This window comes from Pseudorca crassidens, chromosome 17 (genome assembly GCF_039906515.1).
Source record: "Pseudorca crassidens isolate mPseCra1 chromosome 17, mPseCra1.hap1, whole genome shotgun sequence".
NCBI lineage: Eukaryota > Metazoa > Chordata > Mammalia > Artiodactyla > Delphinidae > Pseudorca > Pseudorca crassidens.
Window position 1 is genome coordinate 10575818 of NC_090312.1, and position 25298 is coordinate 10601115.

The following is a 25298-nucleotide window of genomic DNA, read 5'->3' on the forward strand; positions in this document are numbered from 1 at the left end:
TCCATGCCACAGCCAGAGTGATCCTTATAAAATCAAAATCTGCTCAGGTCACCTCCATGACTTCTATACTGGATTGAATAGCGCCTGCCCCCCAATTCACGTCCACTCGAACCTCAGAATATGACCTTATTTGGAAGGAGGGCCTTTGCAGATGTAATCAAGTTAGGATGAATTTATACTGGATTAGGAGGAAGCTTAATTCAGTATGACTGGTGTTCTTATAAGAAGAAGAGAGGACACACAGAAACACAGAGAGAAGAAACATACAGGGGAAAATACCATGTGAAAACAAAGGCAGAGATTGGCATGAGGCATCCCAGAGACTGCTGGTAACCACCGGAAGCAGGGAGAATGGACAGTTTCTTCTCTACGAGCCCCCACGAAGGAACCAACCTGCTTACACCTTGATTTCAGACTCCTGACCTCCAGAACTTTGAGAGAAGAAATTTCTGCTGTTTTAAGTCATCCAGTTTTGTGGTGACTTTTTACAGCACTCCTAGGGACTTAATACAAGTTCCCACTGCCTTTAGAATGAAATCCAATTCATTTCTTACCTCTCCACCTAAAACATTAGCTGGATAGAAGTAGCAATAACTAGCCCACATATCGCATTTACTACGTGCTAGATGTTAGACGATACACTTTACGTATATTACTTTATTTTATTTAATCCTCAGAGCAACCTTATGAGGTGGGTGGTATTCTAACCTCCATTTTATAGATGAGGAAACCAATAAACAGAGAGGTTATGTAATAGCTAGTAAGTTGCAGAGCTAGACCGTCTTGCTCCAGAGCCTGTATACCAACTGTTATGCCATGTGGGTTAATAAAGTCTCCTGGACATGCCACCCTGTTCACAATCTGTGCATCATCATATATCCCTCCCTCCTTTGGGAGGGCTCTTGCCCTCTCTTCCTCACTGGAGACTCTCCAACTAGTTTTGGTCTTAGCAGTAGGGAGAATGCATTGCCTCATGTTACTGAGTATCTAGGGGTAGGTGCACAGATGCCTCACCAGGACTATGGTGTAATCAATGGTAATAAACAGAGAGACTTGGGGAAATCAAACCCGTTTTCTTAAGTAGGGAAAAGTTATAGGGATTCTACCCAGAGAAGTGTCTAGTGGAGGTGCTAGCTTCCAATGAAACCTCCATGAAAGTTTCTACTGCCAGTGATGGAGTCCAGGAGGCCCAAGAGTAGTGTAGGGTTTGGGGGCAGTTCCCTTTGCTTTTCTCACATGGGATTTTTATGCTCTCCTTTCTTCTCCCAGCTATTCCAAAGGCCCCAGCTTTGCACCTACCTACTCACCGAGTGCAAGAAACTGATAATCACCGAAGATTATTTTACAAGGGGCATACGCCTCCCAAGCCAGCTTTAGACTCAGAGTTCCATTCCTAACGGGCTTCAGGCACAGCTTGATCCAGGGCTGTTTAGTACACTTGGCTGATTTCCTTTCACTATTTAGGACTCAACTAAGTCAACACAATCCAATCAGAATTCCACATTAACCACTTTTTTTCTCAGAGCCCTTTTCAGAGTTTTCATAATAGTAACAAATGTATTGCCAATAGCCAATCAAGTTAGTGCATTATGAAATATAGACCAAGCCCTGAGTTAGGTGCCAGAAATAAAAATAAGATTTTTTTAGATACAAGTTTTCAGAATAAACTGGAGTTTGGTAAGTTTGGCACTTTGCAGCTTGACTTGTGTGGCGTGTCTTATATATATGTTGACACTGGGTTGCAAGCATCTTGATCCATGGAGGACTCATACCCACCCCCCCCCCATAATATCTGACTTGGTATTAGACATTCAGAAAGTAACATTGTATGAAATGAATGAAATAATGATTGAGTTAAGGAGCAGTTCCCATGAGGCCCCTTCCCCAAGTAGGAGGGTATTGTTGACAAACATTGAAGAATGCTCTCCCCTCCCCTGTAGTCAGTTGGGTGCTAGCTTCTGCAGAGGTTTACACATCCCACAGGGGGTGTTCCTGTTGAACTCTCCATCCATCAACTCTTCCTTCTTCCTTCCCATTGTCCAGAAGAGTTTGTGGTTTAGCTCTATCGAAGCCACCTCTTTTGTCTATTAATCACCAGCATGTAAATATTTCATCTCTTTTCATCTCTCCAACAGCTCAAAGCATTTCATTTTTCACATCTGTTATCCTGGTATCTCTTTGGAACAGGCAAGAGACAGGTGGTGCCCTGGGCTGACTTCTATCATAATGTCATTAGTATTTTATTGCAGTCATTTTCGGTCTCTCTGTCAACTAGGCTGCATGCACGGAGAAGGAGAACGCTCCCCTTTTTTTAATTTTAAGACACTGTAATATCAAGCTGGAATGTCTCATCCTCAATAAAGCCCCTCTGTGGAGCAGGTAGAGCAAGATTTAATGCATGCTTTTATACCTGAAAGCTCAGATTCAGAGATATTTATTATTTATTTTATTTATTTTTGGCTGCGTCGGGTCTTAGTTGCGGCATGCGGGCTTCCCTCTAGTTGTGGCGTGTGGGTTTTCTCTCTCTAGTTGTGGCACACGGGTTCCAGGGTACGAGGACTCTGTAGCTTGTGGCACAGGGTCTCTCTCGTTGAGGCGCCCAAGCTCAGTAGCTGTGGCACGTGGGCTTAGTTGCACCACGGCATGTGGGATGTTAGGTCTCCCACCAGGGATCGAACCCGCATCCCCTGCATTGGAAGGCAGATTATTTACCGCTGGACCACCAGGGAAGTCCTAGATTCAAAGATACTACGTAACTTGCCCAAGATCAGAAAATTAGTAAGCACATGTGGAAAAAAAAAAGACTCAAATTCAGTGCTTCTGATTGTGATTTCCAACATACGTATCAATGTCTTTTTAGTGAAAATAGCACGATGCTTAGTCGTGTTACCTGTGTCTGAAAAACGTAGTGAACCTCATGGGAAAGAGCCTTTTAGCACTCTCTAAAAAGACTTTGAAATCCTCAAGCCTTAAGAAGTGCTGAGATTTTCAAGAGGGGCTTCTTAGCAGCAAATTTAGTGCCTAATGTCTTCTGGGCTCACAAATGTGTTCTTTATTCCTCCCATTTGACTAAATTCCTTTCAGGAGAGCTCAGCATCTTGCCCAAATGTCATATTGCCTTTGGTTTATCATTTCTTTCCCAAAGAAAACAAAATACCTTCCTTTTTATTTCATCGTGTTAGAGCTGTTGATGCATCAGACCAGACCCTCAACCAAAGGTTACCATGGGAGTGCTGAGCCTTGGTTAGGGTGAGACGGATGACAAAAGTGTGCATTGCTACATCATGGGCCACTCTGCATTCAAAGAGCTAATTGCTCTATACTATAGAGTGTATTATATGCCAGGTTCTCTGCTAAGCGGTCATCTCGGGAGTGGAGAGGAGTATTTTATTGCTGACATTGTTTAAAACTGCTAATGAGTGGTGATAATAAAAGGCAGAACAACCTTAATCCTGTTATAATTGGGGTTTTTTGGCCACGCTGTGTGGCTTGTGGGATCTTGGTTCCCCAACCAGGGATTGAACTTGGGCCCTCAGCAGTGAAAGCAGGGAGTCCTAGCCACTGGACTGCCAGGGAATTGCCCTGTTATAATTATTTTAAATTCTCTACAGACAAGAGACCCCCTTCCTGCCTGCACCCGGTACAGACCACCCCTACTTCCTCCTCTCCACTCCCAGGGTTGAAAAAACATGTCTCACTGGGTCCTGCCAATAATCTGATAAGGGAGCTACTGTTATCGTCTTACAGATGAAGGAACTGAGGCTTGGAGAGGTTGAGTAACCTGTCTAGGATCACACAGCTAAGTGACAGGATCTGAGTCACAGTCTGTGAAGGAGACACGGCCTCGGTTGGCCCTGTGCACTGGCATCTCTGGGCACAGAGAAGGAATTCAGCAATGACTGAGCAGATGAAAGAATGAGCCAAGAGCGTTGTCTCAAGGTTCCCAATTTGATATATCAGGGAACTACTAAATGAAGGGACCTGAGAAACTCTCAACTCCTTGAAGAGATTAAGAAAAGGAAAAAAGTCCCCCAAATCTGAATTTTGTGATTCATCCTTTAAATTGCACTCACGGACTATAGACTATGGAGCAGTGCAGGCCACAGTCTATGACTTGACCACTGGGATGAATTAAAATACATCTGATGACTACTGCTATTTAATAAGCACCTACTGTATACCAGGATCTATAAAAGAGGCTTTGTGATTTAATATAAAAAACAATTTCTGAAAGACATGTATTATTATTCCCATTTTGTAGATGAAGAAACTGAGGCACAAAGGAGTTGCTCATGTAAGTTATCATAGTTACAGAATAAGTCAGTTGTTGAACTCAGACAGGTTTCAACTCAAGCTTGCCTGATGCCAAAACCCGTTAGTCGTTGCATTTCTGAACAGAACCAGAGTCCCTGGGGTCTTAGACCACTAACAAGTAGACATGGGTGTTACCCAGATTTTTTTTAACCTCCTTGCTGAATCAGCCAAAAGTGCATGTACAGAGTATTCTTTGTATCCTTTAGGAGACAATTAAACAATAGCTTTTGCATGGCTGTGCTCGCACTTGGCTTTCAGAAACAACAGTTCTGGGTGAACATTCCATATAAGCCCTTTAAGATAAAAGTTCAAATGACAAAGTCAGATTTCGATAAAATTTTTAACTTTTTAATTATTGAAAGTGTGACTGGGGGTTTTTCACCATGTAGCACGATTACCTTTTCACATACAGTCAGCCTTCCATATCCATGGGTTCCACATCCACAGATGCAACCAACCATGGATGGAAAATATTTGCAAGAAAAAAATTCCAGAAAGTTCCAAAAAGCAAAACTTGAATTTTCCCCACACCGACAGCTGCTTACATAGCACTGACATTGTGTTAGGTGTTATAAGTAATCTAGAGATGATTTAAGGTATACAGGAGGATATTCGTAGGTTATGTGCAAATACTGCACCATTTTATATAAGGCGCATCCATGGATTTTGGTATCTGCGGGGGGTCCTGGAACCAATCCCCCTCGGATACCGAAGGACAATTGTATTCTGTCTATTCATTTTCCCCGTTATTTCCTGCGTAATGTCCCTCTATTCTAAAAGCTTTATGTTTTAGCGCCACTATCCAATTAGAGTTCTAAAACAATGGCTAAAATACAGCATGCCTGCCAGTGAATTTAACAAACATTTGGCCTGTGGTTACAGTGTGCTAGACACTATCAAATTCTTTTACAAATATTAGCTCATTTAAGCCTACACCAACCCTATGAAGTGATGCTAAGATTATCATCTCCAATCTACAGAGGGGAAACTGGAGTACAGAGAAGGTAAGTCACAGAGTCAGGAACGGGCAGAGTTAGGATTCAAACCCAGAGCCCAGCTCCAAGGCGATGCACATAACTGCCTTTTCCCTCATTTACCTTTACTTCAGATTCCCTGCCCTCCATCCCTCCTGTGAGAGCTAGACCGTTGTTCAGATGCAGGCATCTTATCTATTATGCACCTCTTTCTTCTACAAACATACATTGGCTACCATATTGTACACATAGTTTTTTTGCCACCACGTACCCACTTTTCTGGGACTTCCTTCTCCTGTCTGCACCTAACCCACCCCTCTTATTGGTCACCCCATTAATGACCATGATGTTTATCCTGATCCTGCACCCTGACTAGATGTTGACCCAAGCAGAGCCCCTGTGCAGACATGTTGAGTCTTGAACCTAGCATGAATCTTCTCAAAATGGCCAAAGATATAAGGCATAAGGACCAGAGCTCCCAGTAGCTTAGACGTGAGAGAAGGATGAAGCTGACCTACAGGAGAAGCAGAGACCCAATTTTAGGGGCAAGAGTCATTATGGGTCCCTGGATCCTTTTGTTTCCAAAGTCTAGCCTTTGTTCTGCCCTTAGATTCCTTGAGACACCCAGTATAGTTACGATAATGCCTGATTTTTTTTTTAAGCTTTGTTGAGTAGGGTATCTGTCTTGTCACCAAAGGAATCAGATAATATGGCAACTCCTCACGAGGCTCTGGAGGTGGAGTAAACATCCTCTTGGCTCTCAGATACTTCACGGTTTAGGGAGGGTGACAGACACCCAAATAAGAATTGTAAAATCCCTTTAGCTGAGATCATCTGGATGGAAGGTTGCTTGGTTAATTGAAAAAGTACATTGAAATTGGGAATTATGAACAATTCAACTTAAATATTTTATTTGTAACTTAAATGTAAAATAATATGTTCATTATCTAGTCTCTTAAAATAATGCCAAGGCATTTTTTACGGAACTAGAACAAATCATCTTAAAATTTGTATGGAGACACAAAAGACCCCAAATAGCCAAAGCAGTCTTGAGGAAAGAAAATGGAACTGGAGGAATCAGACTCCCTGACTTCAGACTATACTACAGAGCTACAGTAATCAAGACAATATGGTACTGGCACAAAAACAGAAACATAGATCAATGGAACAAGATAGAAAGCCCAGAGATAAACCCACACACATATGGTCAACTAATGTATGACAAAGGAGGCGAAGATATACAACGGAGAAAAGACAGTCTCTTCAATAAGTGGTGCTGGGAAAACTGGACAGCTACATGTAAAAGAATGAAATTAGAACACTGCCTAACACCATACACAAAAATAAACTCAAAATGGATTCGAGACCTAAATGTAAGACCGGACACTATAAAACTGTTAGAGGAAAACGTAGGAAGAACACTCTTTGACATAAATCACAACAAGATCTTTTTTGATCCACCTCCTAGAGTAATGGAAATAAAAACAAAAATAAATGGGACCTAATGAAACTTGAAAGCTTTTGCACAGGAAACCATAAACAAGACGAAAAGACAACCCTCAGAATGGGAGAATCAACGGACAAAGGATTAATCTCCAAAATATATAAACAGCTCATGCAGCTCAATATTAAAGAAACAAACAACCCAATCCAAAAATGGGCAGAAGACCTAAATAGACATTTCTCCAAAGAAGACATACAGATGGCCAAGAAGCACATGAAAAGCTGCTCAACATCACTAATTATTAGAGAAATGCAAATCAAAACTACAATGAGGGCTTCCCTGGTGGCACAGTGGTTGGGGGTCCGCCTGCCGATGCAGGGGACATGGGTTCATGTCTCGGTCCGGGAGGATCCCGCGTGCTGTGGGGTGGCTGGGCCTGTGGGCCGTGGCCGCTGGGCCTGCGTGTCCAGAGCCTGTGCTCCACAACGGGAGAGGCCACAGTGGTGGGGGGCCTGCGTACTACAAAACAAACAAAAAAAACTACAATGAGGTATCACCTCACACCAGTCAGAATGGGCATCATCAGAAAATCTACAAACAACAAATGCTGGAGAGGGTGTGGAGAAAAGGGAACCCTCTTGCACTGTTGGTGGGAATGTAAATTGATACAGCCACTATGGAGAACAGTATGGAGGTTTCTTAAAAAACTAAAAATAGAATTACCATATGATCCAGCAATCCCACTACTGGGCATATACCCAGAGAAAACCATAATTCAAAAAGACACATGCACCCCAATGATCATGGCAGCACTATTTACAATAGCCAGGTCATGGAAGCAACCTAAATGCCCATTGACAGATGAATGGATAAAGAAGTTGTTGTACATACATACAATGGAATATTACTCAGCCATAGAAAGGAATGAAATTGAGTCATTTGTTGAGACGTGGATGGACCTAGAGACTGTCATACAGAGTGAAGTAAGTCAGAAAGAGAGAAACAAATCTCGTATATTAACGCAGGTATGTGGCACCTAGAAAAATGGTACAGATGAACCAGTTTTCAGGGCAGAAGTTGAGACACAGATGTAGCGAACAAACGTATGTACACCAAGGGGGGAAAACTGCGGTGGGGTGGGGATGGTGGTGTGCTGAATTGGGCGATTGGGATTGACATGCATACACTGATGTGTATAAAATTGATGACTAATAAGAACCTGCAGTATAAACAAACAAACAAAAAACAAACAAAAAACTAATAGTAAACTTTCTTTGGGTTATTTGTATGGAAATATGTTAATATAAATGTTTCAGACATTACATGAAATTTCTAAAAATCTTATATGTTCTGGTATAATGTTATAAGTCATAATTCTAGTTATTACTTTAAAATGTATATCTCAGAAATAACTAAATTTCCTTGTCAATTGCATTATTATGAACTTTCATCAAATCTTTAACCGTGGTCATTTTTAAGTCTTTTGTCATTTACAGACAGTTCTGGGTGTACTCTGATGCTTTTGCAAAAATGTTCCTATAAAAGGGTTTCATCTTCAAGGAATTCATGGAAAAGACTCTGACAAGTACAGGTTTCTGGTAACTGACTATACTGCTGAACTGAATGAATAAGCCTTTTCCGAACTCTAATGGAAAACTGATGAATTCATAAAAGTGCTAACAAAAGATCAAGGTGAAAAAAAATTAATTACACGGGACTGAGTGAACTGATGAGGATGATTACAATTTTTGTGACTTTCTGTTTGAATAAAAAAAAAATCCCACAAGGACTCAGAGGCAAAAAATATACAAATCAATTTTCACTGCAGAGTAAAGGAGCTGTTACCGTGGAGGATTACTGGACTGAATGTCAATATCATGACATAGTGTGAGTGTGTTTCGTGTTTGGTAATTGTAATCATTGTTGCTTTTGTTGTGGTCGTCCATTTACAATGCTTGGTGTCCGTCTATTTATCTCTTGTAAAAATAAAATACAGGGTGTGTGTGTGAAAAATAATAATAATAATAAGGCCAAGGTATTTTCCTGAGCAGAGATCTACTGCTTCTTACAGAGACCACAGCTAATAGTGCATCAGCCAGGATTTCTAGTTCTTTAAAATGCAGCCAAATATTTAAATGTACTCACAAAATTATCAGAATGACTTCTGGCTTTTTATTATTTTTCCCACTAATTTATATGGCTGGCTTGCCGACATCTAGGTTGTTTGCAATGTTCTAGCTACTCAGTATTACCAAGTCTTTCCAAAGCATTCGATTCCATTTTCATGTCAACGGCACCTCTTATTCTTACTCAGTATTTTTATTTACCATTCATTACCTCTAGAACATTAGCTCTACAAAGGTGAGTAGCATGTCTGGTTTTGTCTACTGCTGGTTCTCCATGTCCAGACTGCACCTGTCATGCAGCACCTGCTCCTTGACATGGTAAATCAGTGAATAAACGGATGAATTACAATCTGAGTTTTAAAGAAAAAAGAAATGGGCTTGAGTCCTCACTATGCACTTACCGAGTGCATGGCTCCAGGCTGCCTCATTTCACTTAAATTCTTTAAATCTCAGCATCTCATATATAATATGCGATGAAAATAGTAACCTACTACAATTAATGTGAGGTTTTGATTAGATACTGGATGCAAAGCACTGGACACGCTACATAATGAGCGATCACTTTAAAGTGAGACATTATCTATAAACCCAGGATAAGTCTCTCATCAGTGCCTGGACCTTTACTGCAGTTAACACTGCTTGGCCTGCAGTAGAGAGAGATAAATGGGAGGTCTCTCGGTTTGCAAGAGCCTGAGAGTGGCGAGTTCCTCCCTAAGCCATTCAGGATAACTGCCCAGAAGCGCTGCCTGCATCAGAGGACTGCCTCGCTCTCTTTCTCTTCTCCACGACAAGCATTTACATAAAGTGAAGATCCTGAACCCCTCACGGTTTTCACCTTGGCTTCCCCCTAAGGGTGCACTGTAGCAATTGTTGCCCATGAAGCCATTTTGATGACGTGAATAGAGTAAGTTATAGGAGATGAGAGGAAAATCCAGGCAGGAGCCACGGATGCACTTGAAATCAACCCAGGGTCCCTTTTCACGCAAATGCAGAAAACCCAGGGAGAAAACGATGTGCAGAATGTGAACACAAAGGCCACCCTGGGTCACAGTCTGGCTTCAGGAGAGATTCTTGTACTTCTGTCTCCAAAGCCAGAAAATGAGATATTATGCCTCAGCAAGAGTTGGGAATTGTATTAAGGGGCAAACTTTCCTATTTTCTTTCAGATTGTGTCTTCAGGGCATTTGAACGCTGTTTCTCAAGCAGTGAACAAATCCGAGGGAAGCAAAAGTGTGCTTTTATAAGCAGACTCCAGGCAATTTCCCATTGCCTGCCAGAAAATGCTTTACAGAGGCAGGACCTGGGGCAGTTGCCAGCAGCAGGGCTAGCCGGAGGCTGGCAAGCCTGGGTGCTGGAGAATTTTGCTATTAAAATTTTATTCTGAAAGTCTCCCATAAAGCATCTATGTCATACTTGAAGATTGAATGTGCATTGCCAAAGAATCTATTTAACAAATAATTATCCTGTACCAGGGACCGTGGTGGCCATTGGAGGCGTTGCAGTCATGAGCTAGACACAGTCTCCACCTTCTCTGGGTTCACTCATTTGTTTAGGAAATATTTATTTAGCACCTACTGTTCTGAGGCTTCAGGTGCTTCAAAGCTGTGATGAGCACCGACTCCCACCCCTCAGGGATTGCAGGAACAGGGTCACAATTACCTGGGAAGTTGACAGACAGCATAATGAACATGAAATGGACATGAGGCAGACGGCTCTCAGCCCCACGGTGGGACAGCTTTCAAGAGAGGAAAAAGCCTCATCGTGTGAAGCTCTGTGGACCCTTCATTAATAAAGCCCTTCCCATGAGGGCAGGGTTGAGGAGAGCAGAGAGGAAGCAGGAGGGAATAAACACCAGGCCCCTCACATATTTCATTTCATTGAATTTTCACGACAACCCTGTGAGGTAGATATTACAGTTATTTGCCAAATTAGGGAACTAAGTTACAGAGAGGTGAGCCCAATGCTATGTTACTATTAAATGGATAGAGGCAGGACCCAAACTCCAGTCAGACTCAAAATCTGGGGCTTTTCTCATCTCACCACGAATCCCATCCAGGAAAAACATGGTAAAGGACTGCATCCTGCCACTGCTACTTGGTAACTGTTCAGGTCATGCAGGTAATTTGACTTGACTCAGTCTGTCCGTTAAATAAAGATAATTATTTGTGCCCGCTTATTTTCAGGGTTTTGCAAGGAACAAATAAAAGAATAGATGCTGAAAATGCTTAGGGTCCATAAATATCTATGAAGATATGAGAAACTATGGTGGTTAAAATGTACCCATCTTACAGGGAGCGGTTTGGGGGAGGGATGGAGTGGGAGGTTGGGGTGGGCAGATATAAGCTATTGCATCAATATATAGAATGATAAAGAACAGGGTCCTACTGTATAGCACAGGGAACTGTATTCACTCCTCTGGTAAATCATGATGGAAAAGAATATTTTAAAAGAGAATGTGTATATATATACATATATGTACACATATATATGTATATATGTATAACTGAATCACTTTGCTGTACAGCAAAAATTAACAGCATTGTCAATCAACTACACCTAAATTTAAAAATTAATAATAATAAAATACACCTGTCTTAAACTCCATTCCACCCTAGAGCAAATTATAGGAAAAAAAAAAAAAAAGAAGCAGATTCTTGCCTCATTTCCACAGCACAAGATCGTTTCAGGATTTAGTTCATGTTGCTAGTTAAACAGTTATTTTGTTTTTATCTGCTGTGTTGATCACCATGGAAGAATATTATTCTGTCAAGTGTTAGGTCCCTAATTTGTGGAGGTGTGTGTCTCATTTCCTTTCCTCTCCATAAAGAGTTAATGTCTCTGAGCCTGGTTCCTCTCCTGGGTGCCCTGTTTCAGTGAATGGAGCACAGGCTCCCCATCAACCAAACTCAAAACCTAGTCATCACCACGGTTACGCCCTCTTTCTCTCCTGCCATCCCTATTGGTTGCCAGTCCTATAGATCTTATCCCCCCATCACCTCTCCCCTGGACCACTGCAGGAGCTCCCCCAGCTGGTCTCTGCCCCTACCCTTGGCCCCCTTCTCATAATTCATTCTCCAAACCACAGCCAAGGGTGATCTTTTTTTTTCTTAATAAATTTATTTATTTGTTTATTTTTGGCTGCGTGGGTCTTCGTTGCTGTGCGCGAGCTTTCTCTAGTTGCAGCGAGCGGGGGCTACTCTTCGTCGCGGTGCACGGGGTTCTCATTGCGGTGGCTTCTCGTTACTGAGCACGGGCTCTAGGCGCACAGGCTCTAGAGCGCAGGCTCAGTAGTTGTGGTGCACGAGCTTAGCTGCTCCGCGACATGTGGGATCTTCCTGCACCAGGGCTTGAACCCATGTCTCCTGCACTGGCTGGCGGACTGTTAACCACTGCGCCACCAGGGAAGTCCAAGGGTGATCTTTTAAAACATCAATCAGGGCCTTCCCTGGTGGCGCAGTGGTTGAGAGTCCGCCTGCCGATGCAGGGGATGTGGGTTCGTGCCCCGGTCCGGGAAGATCCCACATGCCGTGGAGCGGCTGGGCCTGTGAGCCATGGCCGCTGAGCCTGCGCGTCCGGAGCCTGTGCTCCGCAACGGGAGAGGCCACAACAGTGAGAGGCCTGTGTACTGCAAAAAAAAAAAAAAAAAAAAAAATCAATCAGCTTATGTCACTCCCCTGCTTAGTATCACGCGGTGCCTTCCAGCTTTAGCTGGAATTAAATGCTAACATCTCAGGCAGGCCTGACACATTTATCTACACCTCCAACCTCATTGACTGTCACCACACCCCTCTGTCACCACCCTCCAGGCACACCATTGCTCTCTGTTTGTCTCAGGACATTTGCACCTGCTGTTTCCTCTTCCTGGAGCTCCCTTCTCCTTGTACCACACAGGGCTGGCTCATTCCAAACTTTCATGTATCTGTTTACATATCAGTTTCTCAGAAAAGTCGTTCCTAACCCCCTATTTGAATCCTGTTATCAGCCATGATACTCTCTGATCATGACCTGTCCTTGCTCGGCACTTGTCACCTTTTGTAAGTATGTGTGGGGATGTTTGGGTGTGTGTATTTAATGTCTGTATTCCTTATTAGAATGTAAGCTCCACAGTAGTAGGGCTGTCATGCATTTGGTTCACCGCTGTATACCCAACAGTCAGCACAGTGCCTGGCAAATAACAAGTACTCCGTAGATATTTGTCATGTTCGTAGGATGGTATGAAATTAGCAATTCCTCGAGAAGTCAGCCAAGAGCCCCATCACTTCTACACGGTCCATCCACCCTTCTGAGACCCAGTGGTCAGCCTAACAAGACTGTCCCTCGTCAACTGAAGAAAAAATTCACAATCTGAAAGTTGAGAGTTATGTTTTATTCAGCAGACTTTGTGAGGACATCAAGCCCGGGACACAGCATCTCAGATAACGCTGAGAAAACTGTTCCAAAGAGGCAAGGTGGGTGGGAGGGAGCCGAGATATATAGGAGTTTTTGCAACAAAGGACCAGGTAGTTGGAACATCAAAGGATTACTGTTAATTAAAGAAAACCAGATATCTCAAGTTAAGCAGTTTAGTGCTTTTCTATGTATAGGAAGATACAGGAGTCTGGGCTCATTGAAATCATGCTTTTGATATGCAGCTCAGCTCTCTGGGGCCAGCATCCTGTGTTTTCTCATGCTGAGTTTCCTCAGGGTGCACCTCTGTGGGGGGCTGCAGCAGCTGACTGCTAGATGGGCTTGGCAGTGGGCGGGCCGTTTGTCTCCATCCTGGGTTCCCTTTGGGCTCACCGTCCAGGCGGCTGTAACGTAATGGCCTGATGGCTGCAACATCTCTTGTTTACCGATACAGCAGGCAATACTTTAGTTCTCACCCTTACATCTGTGTGTCCCAGGAGCGGCTTGTGCTGTCTGTGCTCCCCCGGTTTGTCGTCCTGGAGATGATCAATGACATGACCAACGTGGAAGACGAGCACCTGCAGCATCAATTCCACCGGATCTACATCCACCGCTACGAGAATGTCAGGTGAGAAACGGGACACCTCGCCCAGGTCTCTGCGTGATCCCCGTGCTCCTGGCTGCGCTCACCTCATGGCCATGACTTCTGTCTGCCCGAATGTCAGCGCCTTTCTTCAATTGGTTGAGTAGTTCATTACCTAGTGATTATTCATCAGAGAGTTCTACATTTCCAAATTGAGGCTCGAGAAGAGTGTCTGCAGTTAAATTTGCTGGTTGACTTACCACCTGGCTCCCCTGCAGTAGGCTTGCCTGCCTTTACGTTTTGAGTAGGAAAGGCAAAAGCCTTTTACACTATGATGGGAAAAATAATTCCAGAATGTGATCTGGAGGCCTCAGGGGTGTTCTTTATATTCCGTGTAAGTGTCTTTAAAACAATACCAGAAAAAGGACTACAGCTTATTCTTCTTTTGCAAACATATTTTTGGTCACTCATTCACCCATCCATCCATTCTGCATCTACTGACCCTTCCACCCATTCACACACCCAACCATCCATCCCTTCATCCATCCATCCATCAGTGCCCTCTCTTTGCCCAGCACTGTGCCAGACAATATACCTCTTCAGTGAGACAGACCTGTTCAGAATCCCAATTCTACCTCTTCCTTGTGTATGACCTTGGGCAATTTACATACCTGACTCTCAGAATCCTTCTCTGTAAAATGGGCGCTTTAATAGCCACCTTACAGGGGTTTATGTAGATGATGTGAGTGAAGATATATACAAAGCACAGGACTGGCATAAGCATATAGTAGAGCATTAAGCATGTTGTAGATTGTTTCAGACATATTTCCTCGTTGCAAGCAGAAAAAGAATCCAGCCCCAGCTGATGTAAAAGAAATGTATTGGAGGGCTACATGGGGGCTCCCAGAGTCACTGGGGAAGGATGGAGAGGCGGGCTCAGGAAATGGGCCGGGAAGAAGAGGAAGGCACAGTCAAAATCACAGCAGGGCACTAGGCCAGTGAGGACGCTGCTTCCACTGTACCTGAAGAATCTGTTCCCGAGGAATCCGTTCCCTGTGCTACCAACCCTGTCCCAGACACAGCTGCCTCCTCTGCACACAGAATTCCTCCGCAGCCCCCAGGATCTGGACTGGCTGCCTTTGTCCTGCCCCGCTCTCTGACCCCCCTGCCTCTTTGCATCTCAGGTTAAGCCTGAGGCAGACGTGTCTGACTGAGCCCAGTCATTCCCCAGACGTGACTAGGACGCAAATATCTGACATTTTCAGCTTGTACAGGAGAACTATATCTCCCTCCCACCAAACATCATAGGGTGGGAATTTCCCAAACATAGGGGAATATCTGTAGGTTGAACAGCTCTAAAAATGACCAGTGGTACCCCCTTAGTTCCTTTCCTCCTAACTTTGGTAGGAGGGAAGAACAACTTTTCCTTCTCACCGGCATCTCTGGGTGTTTTTCTGGTGTGCCAGGGCACTTATGTGAATGCAAGTCTAACAGAAGTCTTGATTCTAACGCAACCTTTTAGCACATATATCAGTGTAGGTCATTCGGGGTCTCATCCAAGAATTGAGCTACACTGGCTTAGATGCTTGAATTTGCAAAGAGCCCCTTGTCAAACAGCAACTCTAATAAAAGATGCACTCCAGATCTAGGAATTTGTCCCACAGACAGTGGGAACTCGTCAATACCAATTCTAGAACAACGGGCTCAAGGCAGTACTAGTCATTATAATACAGTGTGAGGTTCTATTATTAAGTAAGCAAAGGACAGTAAGAGATCATAAAAAGAGGAAGACCCAGGGTGGGGATGGAGGTGCGTAGAGAAACATTCCTAGAAGGGGTGATCCTTATTTGCCTTCTTTGAAATTGAGTCCGCCAAGTGAAAAAAAAAAATCAAAGAAAGGAATCCTAGGCAGAGGAATCAGCACAAGTGAAGGCGGAACAGTGAGATAAAATTAAGAAAAATGCAAAATATATATCATATATTTGACATATATGACATATTATGAAATATGTATTGACATAGTATAATGATTCATATATAATTATAATGGTATGTAATTTAATGAAGTATAATGAAATAAGACATATTATAAAATATATATGACATATTACAAAAGTGTCTGTCACCACGGAGAAAGAGGAGAAAAAAAAAAACGGCCCTTCATAAAGAAAAAAATAAACAAGCCTGCACACCCACATCAACCTACTTGGGAGCCTTAAGTTCATTAAAAGGCATGTCTGGAGTTCTTCCTGCACTTATCAGTTTTCAGTGCTTCCCTTAGTGAAGAACAACTAAAGTTACTTCTGCACCCTGCACCCTGCCCGTTTATCTTAAATCATTGAACTGAGATTTTGTGCTCCAGACTCTTCCAGAACTTCGCACCGCACTAAATTGAGATTGCGTTTGCTGCCCTGCATTCCCAGCGGTCTCAGCTCGCAGTGAAGGAGCCACTTCTAATGGGAGAAGAATGTGCAGAGGTCCTGGCAGCTGGAGGGGCCCCTCCCAGCCGTTCACAGAGGCAGTGGTGGCGAGATGCCCACAGCCCCGGCTGGTCCTGGGAAGATGCACTCAACTCGGGGCGGTGGAGCCCCTCCTGCCCATTGCAAGGCTGCTGGGTGCTAAAATAGGACCAGAGATGAAAAATGCAGAAGAGGATGGGCCTTAGCCCGTGTCTGAGAGCAGAGTCGGGCCGGCTGCGACACCCTGTTCCCTAGCCCCCAGAGCACACCCACTGCAGGAAAGGGAGCATTTTTGAAATCATTTCCCATCCTGTCACTGTCTTTGAGGAAACCCACCTGGTTCATTCTTTTTTCTCTGTTGCTTTTTTGTTGGTATGGTTTTGTGACCTTTCCCTGAAAACAGTCTGCTATAAATGTCTAACTCAGTCATGTTTCATACAGCTCGTTGCATCCTGTCCGGGTAAGGTGCAGTAAGAGGCGCCGCGCCTGGCGACATGAGTGGCCGAGGGTGGACTGGGGCGAGTGGATCAGGGTTTTCATCCCAGAACGCTTTGCATGAGTCCCCTGTGAGACTTCGGTTGCGTCATTTCATCTTTCCGGATCTCCGTTTCCTAATCCAAAACCCAAGCTGCTTGAAATGGACAAAACATTTGGACTGTCAAGTCGATTTCAGCTACAAACATACGAGCCTTCAGCAGATTCATTCTGGAGCTCCACATGGCCCCTCGGCTTTTTATGAGAAGCCATTTGGGCTTCCAATCCCATCTGCCCAATTCCGCTTCTCTTTCCTTATTCCCCATGTAGTTAAGGCATTTCTTGCGCTAGTTAGGGGAATGCTCTAACAAATAACCTCTCAGTTTCAATGATGTAAACTCAATGTAATTCATCCACACAACTCCCCCTGGCTTATATTCCCTGCCAGTGGGTGATTCAGGGATAAAGTCCCCTGCATTTCACAGCTGTATCATCCCCTTGGGCTTCAAAGTTGTCGGCATTCAGCTCTTGGAGAGAAAAGGGTAGAAAAGGCACACCTGCTTCTTTACCACCTCAGCCCAGAAATGGCATCTATCACTCTGCTCAGATTCCATTGATGGGACCTGATTCCATGGCTCCACCTCGATACAAGAGGGGCACAGAGCCCCTGCTAGTGGGCTAGTGAGAGGCAGGCATGGATTTGGTGGACAGTTAGCTTCTCTACCAGAGCTCCCTGCCCCCGTTCCTTTTGCCCCCAAACCCCATGCCATGTACATTTGCACACATTTGCTGGCATAACTCAGTCTACTCGCTTTCTTGAATGACTGTTTCTTCCCAGCCAGGCCTGTCAACATGTACAGTCATCACATTGAAGCCCAATCCGGCCTCTGTACCCTGACCCCAAATTAAATCTCGGAGACAGAGTTTTGGGTGAAGTAGAAAAGACTAGCTTTATTGCTTTGCCAGGCAAAGGGGGCCACAGCGGGCTCCTGCCCTCAAAACTGTGTGTTCTGACCAACCTGGCGGGGGTAGTGAGGAGTTTTATGGTAATGGTTCAAAGAGGGCGTGATCAGCTCGTGGACACTCTTCTGATTGGTTGGTGGGGAGGTAAGTGGGAGTCGGCATCATCAACCTTCCGGTTCCACCCAGTCTGGGGTCTGCCTGCTTGTGGGCAGCAGACAGTTAACTTCTCCCACCTGGTGGAGGTTTCAGTGTCTGCAAAAAGCTCAAAGATGTCGTTATGTGTATCCCTTGAGGGGGAACCAGGACCCAGCCCCAAGACTGCACTATTGTTTCTGGACTGTTCCTCCCTTGTCCCTGCATCCCCTCCCTTCCCTGATTAGCAGCAGTTTGAACCTGCTAGTTGGAACTCAGGGAAGGTCATGGAGGCTGAGTGAAGCCTATTTCCTGTAATCAAGAAATGGGGGACACAGAAAGGCTTTTGTGCCCAGGAGCCCCACAGGGTCCTGCTTGGTTTTAACATTGGCCTTGCAGACTACCATTTCACATACAAGCAAAATGCAGTTGAGTGGAGCTAGAGAACTTGGCTTTGGAGGTCTGTTTGTGTGGCCATCTATTAAACACTCTCCGATTCCCAAAAATTTCCACAAGGAGTTACATACATCCACTTATTGAGGACTATGCCGTGATTTACAAGTGATCTCCTTTCAGTAATCCTGCAGAGTAGCTTTAATGATCTCTGCTTTGTTATAAAGAAAATGGAAGCTCAGAGTGGTTAAATAACCTGCCCAAGAACACAAGTTAGGAATAAAAGTCTACACAGGGCTCGTGTTCCTAATGAGTCTAGTGAAGTCTCCTTGAGGACTCTGTTTTCAGAGTGACTAATAGGTAACATAGCTTATTTTTAGCCAAATAAACAACTTATATAAGCAAATTAGATCTGACAATTAATATGGCCTCTTCGGTATAGTCATCTGGAAGATTACAAGTTTATACCTAGAGTCAAAAGAACTGACCGTGAGCCCAGCACCTGGGGGGAGCAGAATGAACAAGAGAGAACCAGGGCCCTGGTTTCTGCTTCTTGTATTTTGCTCAACAAACTCTTATTGCATAACTATGACTTAAACCAGGGCTTCTCCATCTTTAAGGTGCACACAAGTCACCTAGGGCTCTTGTTAAATTCTTGTTAGATTCTGATCCAGTGGGTCTGGGGCAGGGCCTGAGATCTGCATGTCTAACCAGCTCCCAAGAGATGCCAGCAGTGGCCATAACCACACTCTGAGGAAGGAAGACTCAATTCTGAAGATTCCTTATCTGTAAATGGAAATGATCATCCTAGGTCCTACCTCATAGGTTGTTATGAGGAATGAACGAGTTCATACATGTAGAACTCTTAGAGCATATCAAGTCCACAGTTAACACTCTGTAAGTATTGCTGCTACTATTGTTTCAGGTTTCTGTCAACAGGAATTGTTTTAGCCACAAGTAACAAATAATCCAGTTAATGGTCAGACTCTCTTCCTTCTCTGTTACCTCTTTCTCTCTTCCCAACCATTCAATCATAGTGCACTTTTGTACAATAACGATGGAGAGAGCTAATGCATTTACGGAGCACTTACTCTGCCAGGCACCGTGCTAAACACTTGCTACCCACTAGTGAGGTAGGTACTACAATCATCTTCAGTAGATAAAATAAAGTATTGGAGAAGTTCATAGTATTCATAAGTGGGGACCTGGGGTTTGAACCCCAGTCTGTCTAGACTCAAATCCTATGCATGTGACCAGCTACTATGCCACCAGAAAGCTGTAGAGGACAGTGACAGTGTACTGACCCTGCCAGAGGAAGCCTTATACATTAAAAATCTAAAGGTATCACTCCCACGCTTAAAACCCTTCACTAGCTTTCCATCATGTTTAGGGAAAAGTCTGTATTCATCAACCTGGCTAATCAAGCCCTTCCATATTGTTCCTCTGCTCACTTCTCTGACCTCATCTCTCTCTCTCTCTTTTCCTTCCTCCCTCCTTCTTTCTCTCTTTTTTTTCTCTCCCTCTTCCCTCTTCTCTTCCCACCCTCCTTGCTCAATACTACCCTTTGACTAGCTGTCCTTGAATGCTTGCAGAACCCTGGTCCATTTGCTTGTTCTTCCACCAGACCCTAGTATGTGCTGATCTCTCGCTAAGAGCAGCCATTCATTTACTCACTTTACCCATCAAGTCCCCGAGGTCCTTCAAGACTCAGCCTGGACTTTGCTTCACTAGAAAACTCCTGATCCCCCAATGGCTGGTCATCCCCAATGTGTGTCTTTTTATCACAGTAGTCATTGCCTATGTTGTTTCTGTCTTTCTCTTTGTCAGCCCAACTCCATTCCCCATACTCTGAGCATCTGAGGACATGCACTGAGGCTTCTTTATCATTTAATACAACTTCCTAGCACAGTGCGTAGCTGGTCACATAGTAGATACATAAATATTTGCTAAAATAATTAAGGCATTATCTAATTAATTAAAGCAATAGTTTTTAAACTGAGGTCTAAAAATTCTTAATGAGAATCTGAATGGGCTTCTGGGAAGGTACAGATCCCTTGAAATGAAGTGCAAAATTTTGAATACTTGTACGTTTTTTAGGAACGAGAATCCATTAAAATGGAGACAACTTTAAGAACCACTGAATACCAGGGGTGACCAAAGTAAGTCAATGCACATTCCACAGTGCCTTCCTGCTGATTCACCTAGTTCATTAAAACTAGTCACACCAATGGTAGGACACCATTATTTTATGTAACACTAAGAAAAATAATCAAAAAGTTTGACACACTGCAGAATGCCGTCAGTTTCAGAGATGATCAAACACGAGAATCAAGAAAATACGAATACACTTTTTGGTGTTCCATCCTCCCTCTCAGAGGTGTCCCTGTGATTGCGTCAGTCCCTGAGATGGTGTGTTAAGGTGGGTGAAGCAGTGCCCCACCGTGCAGTTCAGCCACGTGCACGATCCCGACTCTGCCCCGGGCTACTAGTAAATGTTGAGCAAGTTTCCCTCCTCTCTGAGGCTCACTTTCCTCATCTTCACAATGGAATGAACAGTCCCTTCCCCACAGGGTAACTGGATGGATTAACAAGACAGTGTTCATTCAGTGCCTTGCGTTTATAAGGCTTTCAAGGACTGCCCCTTCCCTTCCACCTAGCCATATGCATAGTATCAGACCTCACCTAACTTAGTAAATGTGCGTTTCAGTTAATTAATTATTCTGCCTAAGGTCTCCCAGGCTTGCTACCTATTTCCACAATTTTTGGAAAATGCCTAACTCTGTTTGCCTGCCGTTTTGGGTAGAGTATACGTGTGTCATTGGGCTGAAGATAACGAGGTTTCGCCTTCTTCTGTCCCCGTGTCCATTTTGCTCTGTGCTCATGCAGTCTGCTTTGCGGTTCATTGTGAAAATGTAGAGATAATTCATAGTGCTTCATTTTGCTTTCCACAATAAATTGATCTATTCCTAGTGAAAAATTCCCTTTTGTGTTGTTTGCGTTGCCCACACTCCACAGCCCTGCAGAGGAAGAAGGGCTTTCCGTTGCCTATCTTGTCCTTCCTGAACCCCTGGGTGGACTCTCTGCTGAGATGTTTGTTAAACACTGAGGCATTCCTTGAGACCTCCGTGGCAAGGAGAGCTAAAATCTCAGACCACACTTGGTTTGTTTGAATCGTGATGTGTGTCCCAGGATAGATTAAAATATTAATGTGCTTTTCTCCCCACCCGATCCCTTCCCTGTTGTCCAGTATTCTTTTTGCAGATGTCAAAGGATTTACCAACCTCTCCACGACCTTGTCCGCCCAGGAGCTGGTCAGGATGCTCAACGAGCTCTTTGCTAGATTTGATCGACTGGCCCACGTGAGTTGAATTTAATTGCCCCCTAGTCTTTGCAGGAGTGAGGGACTGCATGCGGAACGAGGGAAGAGAGGGACTCAGCCTTCATCACCAATGTCATTACCATTCCGCATCCTGACCCCAGACATGGATTCCTGACCCTCGCGCCTGCTGGGGACCGATGTTAGTTATTCACAGGTCTCGGACGGGAGGTTTGTCAGATTTTCCTAGCTGAGAGACAGCTGGTTGAGTGACAATTAAACCAAAGTCCTTTTTAATCTGCTTTCCATTTCCCCCTGCCTGTGGCCGGGCACCATCCAGCTGCAGCCTCAGGGTTGCTTCATGCAGGAATGACTGCCTGAAGTTTCCCAGCCAACCGCGGCCATCTGGAATGAATGAGTCTCTTCTCAAGGACCAGTGAGCTACTGGCCCATCCCGCCACCATTTTGTTTGACCTAAGAGCTTTGTTTTTAGCCGACCAGACCTACCTTTCTTTTTCTGCTGGCTGGGCCAGAGCTAAAATAGAGAAGAGGTTAAAGGGAATGAACGTTTGCCACCAAAACCCAGATTCCTAGTCCTCAAGCCACTCACATTACAGAGGAATGTCACTGTCATGCTATATTTTAGAGTGGGTTTGGGGTTCAAATTGGCATGCCTTGACTTCCTACTTTGTAAAGGGTGTATACTAGTGTCCATTTCACAGGCTGTCCTGAGAGTTTAATGAGACCGCATCAGTGGGAGTTCATTGTTAGGTTATCAAAATGTCCTATTTTAAGGCTGCCTCACTCCAACAGAGATCCATTCACACTTGCATCTGAGCACCTAGTAGGTGTTGTGTTGGTAACATGGGAATAACTAAAACACACTTTCCCCCTTAGAGCTAAGTCTAGTCATGGATACCTAAAAAAGTCATCAATGTACAATGTGCTATATGCCATGATGAAGGGAAGTCTAGAGTGCTATGGGAACACAGAAACAACATATAACCCTTGGATCAGAGAAGACTTCCGGGAGAAAGTGATTCTTAGACTGGGTCTTAAAAAGGAGAAAACAAATAGAATACCGTTCATCAATAAAAAGGAATAAATCACCAATACCTGTATCAACATCAGTGAATCTCAACTGCAATATGACAAGTGAAAGAAGCCGGACACAAAAGGCTAGACACTTTATGATTCCATTTGTAAGACATTCTAGAAAAGACAAAAATTATAGGGACAGGAAAGAGATAAGTCATTGTCAGGAGGGATGAGGGGTGGAGGGAGTGGACTGATTGCACAGAAGCATAGGGTGAGGTGATTTGGGGAGTGATCTGGTTGCTCTATATGTGAGTGTGACTGTACACATTTACCAAAAAGGTAAATTTTATTGTATAAAAATTATATACCGGGGCTTCCCTGGTGGCACAGTGGTTGAGCGTCCGCCTGCCGATGCAGGGGACACGGGTTCGTGCCCCAGTCCAGGAAGATCCCACATGCCGCGGAGCGGCTGGGCCCGTGAGCCATGGCTGCTGAGCCTGTGCGTCTGGAGCCTGTGCTCCGAACGGGAGAGGCCACAACAGCGAGAAGCCTGCGTACCGCAAAAAAAAAAAAAAAAAAAAAAAATTATATACCAATTAGGTGTAAAATTGAGGTGAAGAAGGCAGGGAAGGTCCTTGTATGCAGAGGGGAAAACAAAAATTAAGATGCTATATGTGTAGAGAACCAGAAGAGATTTAGCACTGCTGAAAGGAGAATTCAAGGTAGGGAGTGGTAGAGGTGAGGCTAGAAAAATAAGCAAGGACCTGCCAAGGACCCTGCATTGTAATCTGTAGCTACTGGACAGCTGTTGAGTAGGAGACTGACGTGAGCAGAAGAAGAGGTGGAAACTGAGGTCTCCTCCTGTTGGAAGGGTTGGATTAACCTGAAGGGCTAGTAATTTGAAGGTGGGGAAGAATATGCACCATTTCTTTTTATTGTTGCCTCAAGGGCGGTTGGTGCCAGTTACACATAGTTATTCTACGTTACTTCCTGGTTCTGAATATTTCTGCTCAGAGATACTAAGATGAACAAAAATGACCCTCCAAAGAAGACTGAGAGACGTGATCAAGGTCCGTTTCTGGTGTCACAGTAATCCCCATCGACTCAGAGAAAGGGTCGTCATGTAAAATGTAATCCAAGTTGTTCAGCCAACACTTATTGTGTACCTACTAGGTGCCAGGAACCGTGCAGCGCTCTGGCGAGACAAAACCAGTCCCTGCCCTCAGCGTCTGCTAAGGGAGAAAGACAAGTCCGTAAAATTCGCAGGACAGTGTGGTGCAAGCAATAGGCACAGAAGTCCTGGTGGACGGAAGAAGGAACAGTCGGTGCTTGGGGTGAGGAGGGCGGTAACGTAGCACCATGAAGAGAAGAGGCTATACGCAGCTGGGTGTGAGGGAGAGCGGGACCTTTCCCGGCATCAGATTAGACAATGAAGAGCCTTCCAGGCTGAGCCATGATGCAAAGGCAGGAAAGTGTGAAAATGTGGCTGCTTATTTGGGGAGCTATAAGGAGCTCAAGATTGCTGGAGCACAAAGGGCATGGGAGACTGCAGTGAGAAGTGAGCTTGAAGAGGAAAGGGAAGCAGGTCTGGAGGGCACCATGCGACCTTTTAAGGAACGTGGACTTGGTCCTGTAGCCCGGGCTCTTTGCCCTGGTTACAGTGTACGTGGTGGGAGAAGAGGGAGTGAGATGGGGGTGCACAGCTCATCGAGCCCCAGTGGGCGCAAGAAGCTATAGTCCATCTTCTGGACAATGAGTCTTACTGAAAGATTTAAAGAAAAAAATCAAATTAAACACATACCAGTGAGGGAGTAAAATTATTATTAATTTTGATCATATTTAACATTCGTAAACTGCCTGGTGTTCATTATGCACTAGACTGCGTTATTTGCCCTGGATTGCCTAATTCAGTTCTTAAAACAAACCCACAAGAGAGGTTCTTTATTGTTCCCATTTTACAGAACAAGTGACTGAAACTCAAAGAAGTAAAATAATCTGCCCAGAACCCCTGGTAGGTGGTGCATCTGTGATTCAGACCGTCTGAGACCAGGTGCTCACTCCTGACCACTGAGCAGTGCCCCAGGCACTTCAGGGGATGGAGCTCGATGTCAGAGATGTATTGCCGTCCATGCCAGCCCACTTGCAGATTTAGATTTCTAGAACTTCAGCTATGGGCTGGACTTCAATTAACTGTACAGATCCCCTCTCTGAGTCTCAGTTTTCCTATCAGAATTATAATGAAGGATAAATGAAACAATACACAGAGACTGGCTCAAAAGAAGTACTCAGCACCCGTAAGTACTCCGTCACTCCCACTCTACCCCCTACCCCATCCCTACCCACCCTAGCTGCATCAGTCTGTTCTACTCTAGGGGCTTCTATGGAAAAGCTTGAGAAACTCTGCCAGTGAAAACAATTCTACTCACCTTGGAATGAGAAAACCTACTTTAAATGTTTTTGCCCCCAGCCTTAGGCAAATCACTTCACCAAGTGGGTCACAGACTTTGCTTCTGTGTAAAAGGGGATTGGACTTGCCTTTTGTGATATCTTTTAGCGTCAGAATTCTGTGGCTTTATGATGATCTCTCTCTGCCTTGCCATAATTATTTGCTTTAGATTTTCATTATGTCGCACATCTGACAGAACCCACTTCCCATGTAAATATGATCCATTGCACCTTCCCGTTTATCCACTGCA

General features: G+C 44.3%; 1 protein-coding gene across 3 annotated transcripts in view; it reads left to right on the forward strand.

Annotated features, from left to right (window-relative positions):
* ADCY8 (adenylate cyclase 8) overlaps positions 1-25298 on the forward strand; it is a 218726-nt gene that overhangs the window by 62104 nt on the left and 131324 nt on the right. For all 3 annotated transcript variants that reach the window (XM_067711242.1, XM_067711243.1, XM_067711245.1), the window contains exons 3-4: positions 13742-13872; positions 21496-21607. In XM_067711242.1, coding sequence (XP_067567343.1) covers positions 13742-13872; positions 21496-21607 — 243 coding nt within the window. The remainder of the gene's footprint in view (positions 1-13741; positions 13873-21495; positions 21608-25298) is intronic.